This window comes from Anopheles aquasalis, chromosome 3 (genome assembly GCF_943734665.1).
Source record: "Anopheles aquasalis chromosome 3, idAnoAquaMG_Q_19, whole genome shotgun sequence".
NCBI lineage: Eukaryota > Metazoa > Arthropoda > Insecta > Diptera > Culicidae > Anopheles > Anopheles aquasalis.
The window spans coordinates 12,177,501-12,185,000 of NC_064878.1; the positions used below are offsets into that span (position 1 = coordinate 12,177,501).

The following is a 7,500-nucleotide window of genomic DNA, read 5'->3' on the forward strand; positions in this document are numbered from 1 at the left end:
GTTAGTGAGTTGATCGATCTAGTCGCCGTTTGCTTGGAACGATGAAGCTGGCGTACAGTAGCAGCAGCAACGGTATGCGAATGGCGGCCAAGCGGAGTACCATGTTCATGGTCGTGTGCATTGGCCTCGTGGCCACCGTTCGCAGTGTGGTGATGGCGGACGATGCGTTTGCTCCGGCCGATGATGCGTGTGTCGGTGATGCTGTGTCCGCGCGTTGTCACTATTCCGACCATCGCATCGATCGCTTGGATCAGGATCAGGAGCAACGGTTGTTGCTGTTCAATCGGGAAGCCCGGACTGGTTCCAGCTTGAGCCGCCAGGCCGAGCGGAACCAACGCCGGGAGGAGGAAGCTCGATCGGCAGTAGATCGTCGTGATGAGCGTCGTATGGAGGCATTCCGTAATCGTCAGGATGATCGCCAGGAAGAGCGCCAACGACTGGTTCGTGCGGATCGTGAGGCCAACCGGCTCGATGAGCGAAGAGAGCGTGATCTATACGAACGCCGTGAAGAGGAACGTTTCGATGGGGAGCGGCGTGATCAGGAGCGTCGATCTAGTAGAAATGATCGGGCTGTGGAGCGCCGAGAGGAGGAACGAAAAAGTGACGAGCGTCGATTCGATAGCAGTTTTCGACAGGATCAAGAGCGACGTGCACAACGCGAGGTAGAACGGCGTGAGGATCGCCGTGAACAACGTGGAGAGGATCGCCGTGATGACCGTATGGAAGATCGCCGTGAAGAACGCCGAGAGGATCGCCGTGATGACCGTGTGGAAGATCGACGCGAAGAACGTGGAGAGGATCGCCGTGAAGAACGCCGAGAGGATCGCCGTGATGACCGTGTGGAAGATCGACGCGAAGAACGTGGAGAGGATCGCCGTGATGAACGCCGAGAGTATCAAGTTGAGGATCGCCGTGAGGAACGCCGAGAGGATCGCCGTGATGACCGTGTGGAAGATCGACGCGAAGAACGTCGACAAGATCGAGTTGAGGATCGCCGTGAGGAACGCAGAGAGGATCGAGTTGAGGAACGACGTGAGAGATCGCCATTGGGACGACGAGAGGACCGCACAGCAGAGAGGACCACCGAACGTCGCCATCGGGATGAGTCGGTACGTGGACGAGGGGACGAAAGACGTGAACGAAGCGATCGTCAGCGTGCGGTGGGTGCTCGCCAACGCACCGAACGCATCTACACCTGGAAGGCAGAGCAGGATGAACTGTCCATCGATGTCCAGCAGCAGGACAATGCGCTCTTCTATCAGCTGCTCCAAAGTGCAGCCTTCGTTGGCATTTTGGGCTACTGGCTGCTCAAGGGAGAAACCAAGGACGAAGAGCTAGAACTCAAGAAGCCATCGCAGCCATTGATGCAGACCTTCAACGATCTGCTGGCTCGTGTCAACCAGTAAACGTGCTATTCCAGGAACGAGTGATGGACGCCTAGTCCGTGACAGGCGTATGAGCATCCTAATCGCATTAACGTTTATCCACTCTCTATGTATCTCTAGCCAGTCCCGTATGGAGCCAGTGCTTAGCGCGTAGAACTATGTAGTGCAGATGATGACCAGCTGATCCCCGAGGGCAGGGTGTAGCAGCTTAACGACAGTACAAACCAGTATCAAGGCCAGAGTAGTAGCCACCGTTTCCTCAAAATAATCTCTTAGAAGATGCTTAACTATACATTCACCAATGGAGCAACAGCAACAGCAGCAACTACCAATTCAAGTTACTATTCCTATTTCATGCAAACCGTTCTCTAATTCTGCATCGAGTCCTGGCGAGCATCCTTTGCTCTGGACAGTCAGTTACAAGTGCAAACACATGTAATCATAATGTTCCAAAATAGAAAGGCATGATTTTCAAATAACGATCCAATAACACTACTCCAAGAGAGATTGCCGGCTTGCTTTGCTGTTGCTTCCGATTGGAAAAATACTTGCTGATGACTAATAATAGTAGTAGTAACAACGCTGACAGTAACAACAACGCGTTCCATATTTAACATCAATTTCCGGCGGTAAGCTGTAGGGAGGAATGGTGTGTGGTGGATAAAATGCTTTACCCTATGCACTATAGAAAACGCAGCAACGAAGTCAGTGATGCAACGATGGTACCGCGAGGAAGAGTAGAGGACGACGATCACAAATCCGTTTAACATCCAATCGAACAGAACTTGCAATATCTTATAACTATGTATGTTTGACTATCTGTCTGTCTATCTGTTTAGCAACGACAGTGGCGAGGACAGCCCGAAAAGGTTACAGAGTTTCTCCGTTTATCCTTTCAGGATTGCGGCGGTTGCATCTGCAGACCCAATACCCGTAGCCGGTAATAAAAACAAAACAATATTATTGAAATGCAAAGCATGCTGAGCGTAACGTGATTGTTAAAGCATCTAGTATGTTATGGAAAGAAAATAACACAGGCAAGAAGCTGGTAGTGGATGTGAGGCAAAATTGTATTCAATGGTCCAGTATTCTTCTAAGGGTGGAGGAGCATAAAAAGACTTATCACATGTTTCCGCCCGGGTTCGAACCGGGGACCTTCTGCGTGTGAAGCAGACGTGATAACCGCTACACTACGGAAACTGTTGAATGTTGGCCACCTCATTTCACATATGCACCGGGTAGAGAGGGAGGGAAGTGGAAAAGTTCAAATTTTATACCAAAACCCTCTTTTGAAAACCACTCAGTAACTCACCGTGGGTGGGGATGAGCTAATCTTTACATTTATTGATTAGTTCTTTCATTTATACACAGGTTTTAGGCGTAACATTGCTTCATATTTCGGTTTGATTTCGTTAGCAAGTTACTGATAAGAAAATGTGTAGTTTAGACATGTTTGTTAAGGCATGCGTGTTTTAAAAAGTATAAGTTTCCCATACATTGACAGTTTCCGTAGTGTAGTGGTTATCACGTCTGCTTCACACGCAGAAGGTCCCCGGTTCGAACCCGGGCGGAAACACACGACCATTCTTTGTATTGTTTTTATTATTGTTCGTTTATAGGTACCTTGACCTTGACATTTCCATTGACCAGCCTTTGTAATTTTGATTCCGGCTCATGCTGAACGCTATTGTTATGGATTATTTAGGGCGCTCATACACTGATGCCAAAACAAATATCAATGTATACGCTAGCTAGCATAATCATCAATGATCGGATCGATAAAGGGAACATGTATATCGATGAGTATGATAGGAAACGATGTGAAGATTTGCAATATTTCTTCAACGTGTGTTTAACAAGTGTTTCAAATGGATAATTTCTTTATATTCATGGGATCCTAGACCATTTCTACTGCTTGTTTTACTGATCATATGCTAATTTTTGGATAAGGACAATGTTTACCCATGCACAAAATTAGGGTTGCTGGGCGGGTTTCGAATCTAAAAGTAAAACGTTGTGATGATATTTATGAATGGACAACAAAAACAACAAAAAAAAAGCTGAGTGTTTCCGCCCGGGTTCGAACCGGGGACCTTCTGCGTGTGAAGCAGACGTGATAACCACTACACTACGGAAACTGTCAATGTGTGGGAAACTCATACTTTTTAAAACACGCATATCCTAACAAACATGTCTAAACTACTCATTTTTTTACCATTAACTTGCTAACGAAATCAAACCGAAATATGAAGCAATGTTACGCCCAAAACCTGTGTATAAATGAAAGAACTAATCAATAAATGTAAAGATTAGCTCATCCCCACCCACGGTGAGTTACTGAGTGGTTTTTAAAAGAGGGTTTTGGTTAAAAATTTGAACTTTTCCACTTCCCTCCCTCTCTATCCGCGGGATATGTAAAATGAGGTGGCCAACATTCAACAGTTTCCGTAGTGTAGCGGTTATCACGTCTGCTTCACACGCAGAAGGTCCCCGGTTCGAACCCGGGCGGAAACATGTGATAAGTTTTTTATGTTCATCCACCCTGAGAAGAAAAATACAGGACATGATCTACTATTTTGCCTCTCATACCCACTACCGGCTTCTAGTCTGTGTTATTTTCTTTCCATAAAATACTGGATGCTTTAACAGTCACATTACTCTCAGCATGATTTTGATGCTCCTCAATCAAGGGTAGACTATTAATGCACAAGCCTAAAGAATGCCCTCTGAAATAATGTTAGTATTCCGCCCACTTTGCTACATTATTTACAAGGCACGTACCAATAAAAATACTGCCTTCATTCTTGAGCCGCATGTTGTTAGGCGGGTCACCAGGGCAACGCTTGTGCCATGGGTGACGTGACGAAGTGACGCAAAGAAGTTAGGGTTCAAACAGGACGTCCATATCATCTTCGGATGCCGTACGCCAATCAGCATGAAGATTAGGTGATGTGCTGAACTATGACGCAATTTACAACGTTGTAACGAATTTTTACCTCCGCTGGAGGCTATACTTGTTACTTTGTCTGCGCTCTCACTCAACACGTGCTTGTACAGGCCGCCAGCGAGTGCCGCACAGGCTGCTAGGAGCGGTAACGGCAATTTCCATTACGAGTTGCCATTGAGGGGGGTGGGTTGGAGTTTGTTTTATTCGTATCGTATGTGTTAATGTTTAATGCGTAAAGTACACTTCCATAACTGCTGCTCGTTCGTTCCTCACATACAACATTACACCACTGCTGTATTAAGACTATCGAAGGCAAGCATTGCCAAACGAATGACAACAAGTAAAAGTAACACTAAGAAGGCGCTTGCTTGAGCCGAACTTGACGATTAGTTTTGTTATCCCTCTTTCCTTGCTGTATCCTTCAAATGACTGCACTTCCTCTCTCTCTCTCTTTCTCTCCTGCGGCGGATGATTACTGAGCTTGAAGAAAACCCCCTTTTTTTATTCCCGGCCCACTATCTCGAAAACATCGCTAGCTTAATACAACTTACTAAGGAATTGTGTAAAAGTTACCTGTTTAACCTTCTTAATCACGGGCTATCGTTCGTGTATCCGACCGTCTCCGGCGGAAAGGCGTCTCTGCACACAAGCTGTGCAACAATGCAGCGCAAAACATTCGACAGCAATTTTGTGGCACCCGCGGCTTGCAGCCATGGTCTTGTTCCTATTTTTGTAACTATGCTGTCTTGTCCTCCCATTAGCACACACGCCACACGGCGGGGGGCGCTACATTGTGGGTTATCACTGCGTCGATGTGGACGGATGTGCATCTGTATGACCGCACGCCCCTACTGCTGCTGCTGCTGCTGCTCTATGATTGTGCCTCTCCACCGATGTGTGCATGCTGCTGGGGAACAAAGTTCACCACCTCTCCGAAGACGAGTTCTGTTTAGTGAGGAAAAAAACGGTTGAAAGATAATCTGTTCAGATATGCCTTGGCCGCGCAAATACTTACCCTTCCACCGTTCGACCGGCAGGTCCATGTCCTCGAAACTCTGATCGTACAGTGTTGAGGTAGGTTCGTCCGATGGATCCGCATATTTCTCCAGATACCTGTTACAAACGCGAGTGGTAAGAAATTATGGATGAGCATTTGGAATTACGTTTCTTGGACATTGGTTGCCAGGAAACTCACGGATGTGCCAGGGCCTGCTCGGCGGTTATTCGTTTGTCCGCATCCAGTTCCAGCATTTTCTCCAGCAAATCAATGGCCAGCGGATTCGCGCCCCGGAATACATCGCTAAAGTTCCGTTTCTCCGTTCTTGGCAGCGAGCGAATGTAGTGGCGCGCCTGTGGAGCAATCAAGCAGACAAATGTTAGTCATCATATCGATCTTGGCGGCAGCATCTGCATGATACAAGGGCAAACAATAGCTTAATAGCATGTCTAGACTCCAATCTAGGGCATAGAGATGCGGATGGGTTTTTTTTGTGGATTGTTTGTGGCAGTTCTGTCCACACCTCCCCCCGCCCCTCTTCTCGCTAGCATCTACCTCTTCGCTGGTGATCTTTTGCATCAGTTCATCGTTGGGTGTGCCGCAGAAAAACATGACGCGGGTCAGATGGTCGATATCTGGTGTGTGGCAGGCAGTAATGCCGTCGACCGTCGTCCATGTCGTCGTCGTGGTCATGAGCGTCATCGTTTCATTTGGAGGTCGGTGTTAATCAATTTGGCGTCATAGCAATACCCGATGGCAATGCGAATTGTTGATTTCGGTCGATTGATTTCCAACAGTTAAGGTTTCATTTGTATTCAATATTCTTATCGGGTTTTCCCCTTCCCCCAAACGGCATGCATAATATCGTACGATGGTTAGGGAATTGGGTGTTAAGGGGAATGCAATTGCGTTAGCGAACCTGTATCTTAGGTGGTTAGACGAGTAAAGTATCTTGTATGGGTTTGACAAAGTTAAATGTAACGGATAACAGTATAGAAACCAGTGTGGATATCTCATACTCTTTTAGTATCACCTCCGACAGGCGCCGAAATAGCTCAGTTGGGAGAGCGTTAGACTGAAGATCTAAAGGTCCCCGGTTCAATCCCGGGTTTCGGCATAACCTAATTTTTTATGCCAATTTCGTCATTAAATACGCTCGCATAAGAAAACATGATCGATCGATCGAGTGTAGAGTATCGACTTTCTTGTTTCTGTCGCTGGAGTTAAGGCTCCCATTTCGATTTTTGCAAAAACAAATACCCCGGTACACTATCAAATCGTTTTGGTGTGTCAATAATATGTATAATGCGGCCATGTCGCTTGTGGTTGTACTGGGAAAGGTGAATCCAATAAAGTGGAATAATGTTGTCCATATGTGGAAATTCGCATTCATTCATTCGCATGGAAATTCATTCATTCGCACTTGTTCATTACACTTCATATGTTTTTGATGTACATAACAGAATATTTAAAAAAAACATTTTATTTAAGCAAACGTAGGTTAGCAATGCATAACTATGCAAAAAATGGCATAATTCTGAAATGCCGAAGTCAGTTATAACGTGAGATGAAGACACAAATGGTAGAAGGGTAAATGTGGAGAACTCCTCAATCCTCCACACCACAATTCAAACCTGCTACCACCCACCACCCCGCCGAAATAGCTCAGTTGGGAGAGCGTTAGACTGAAGATCTAAAGGTCCCCGGTTCAATCCCGGGTTTCGGCAGGACAAAGCATTCTTTTTGCTTATTTCCCAAACAAAAGTGATAAGCATCTTGGGACAGATCACCCCATATTTTGATATGTAAACTTATCTGTGTTTTTATTATTGTGGCCCGGTGCACTAAACCACTTTGAATGCCTTTTAAAACTATTCCATTCTTTGCCTTTGCTTGGAGAATAAGTTGAACTATCACAAAATGTAATATTTAGAACAAGGATTGTACGTTTTCAAAAGGACTCAAGGGTGACTAAATACAACGAATGTATTCTTCATTTGCTTTAATGCACCTTTATATTGCGTGTAAACTATTTAGAACGTTTACTTAACATTCAACACTAAATTGTAGTTTTACAATCAATCGTCTCAATCCGTGAATATGAATGTTCCATAATTTACCCCTCCCAACGCGCCGAAATAGCTCAGTTGGGAGAGCGTTAGACTGAAGAT

The 7,500-nt window shown here is 45.7% G+C and overlaps 2 protein-coding genes and 7 non-coding genes across 10 annotated transcripts in view; 6 read left to right on the plus strand and 3 right to left on the minus strand.

Moving 5' to 3' along the window:
* Window positions 1-2,351, plus strand: part of LOC126575235 (uncharacterized) — a 2,444-nt gene extending 93 nt beyond the window's left edge. The window contains exon 1 of the mRNA XM_050235823.1: window positions 1-2,351. This exon is cut by the window's left edge and continues 93 nt beyond it. Within this exon, the coding sequence (XP_050091780.1) occupies window positions 42-1,406 (1,365 nt within the window). The 5' untranslated portion in view covers window positions 1-41 and the 3' untranslated portion in view covers window positions 1,407-2,351.
* Window positions 2,352-2,512: 161 nt separating this feature from the next.
* Trnav-cac (transfer RNA valine (anticodon CAC)) lies at window positions 2,513-2,585 on the minus strand. The gene has a single exon. It is a non-coding gene; the product is annotated as a tRNA-Val (tRNA).
* A 303-nt stretch (window positions 2,586-2,888) lies between these two features.
* Window positions 2,889-2,961, plus strand: Trnav-cac (transfer RNA valine (anticodon CAC)). The gene has a single exon. It is a non-coding gene; the product is annotated as a tRNA-Val (tRNA).
* A 489-nt stretch (window positions 2,962-3,450) lies between these two features.
* On the minus strand, window positions 3,451-3,523 carry Trnav-cac (transfer RNA valine (anticodon CAC)). Its single transcript has one exon. It is a non-coding gene; the product is annotated as a tRNA-Val (tRNA).
* Window positions 3,524-3,826: 303 nt separating this feature from the next.
* Window positions 3,827-3,899, plus strand: Trnav-cac (transfer RNA valine (anticodon CAC)). Its single transcript has one exon. It is a non-coding gene; the product is annotated as a tRNA-Val (tRNA).
* Window positions 3,900-4,506: 607 nt separating this feature from the next.
* Window positions 4,507-7,500, minus strand: part of LOC126574581 (mitogen-activated protein kinase p38b-like) — an 11,837-nt gene continuing 8,843 nt past the window's right edge. For both annotated transcript variants that reach the window (XM_050234858.1, XM_050234857.1), the window contains exons 6-8: window positions 5,528-5,682; window positions 5,348-5,445; window positions 4,507-5,277 (exon numbers count right to left, since the gene is read on the minus strand). In XM_050234858.1, coding sequence (XP_050090815.1) covers window positions 5,204-5,277; window positions 5,348-5,445; window positions 5,528-5,682 — 327 coding nt within the window. In that variant the 3' untranslated portion in view covers window positions 4,507-5,203. The remainder of the gene's footprint in view (window positions 5,278-5,347; window positions 5,446-5,527; window positions 5,683-7,500) is intronic.
* On the plus strand, window positions 6,374-6,446 carry Trnaf-gaa (transfer RNA phenylalanine (anticodon GAA)). Its single transcript has one exon. It is a non-coding gene; the product is annotated as a tRNA-Phe (tRNA).
* Trnaf-gaa (transfer RNA phenylalanine (anticodon GAA)) lies at window positions 6,984-7,056 on the plus strand. The gene has a single exon. It is a non-coding gene; the product is annotated as a tRNA-Phe (tRNA).
* The window catches only part of Trnaf-gaa (transfer RNA phenylalanine (anticodon GAA)), a 73-nt gene continuing 34 nt past the window's right edge, over window positions 7,462-7,500 (plus strand). The window contains exon 1 of the tRNA in view: window positions 7,462-7,500. This exon is cut by the window's right edge and continues 34 nt beyond it. This is a non-coding gene — a tRNA (tRNA-Phe).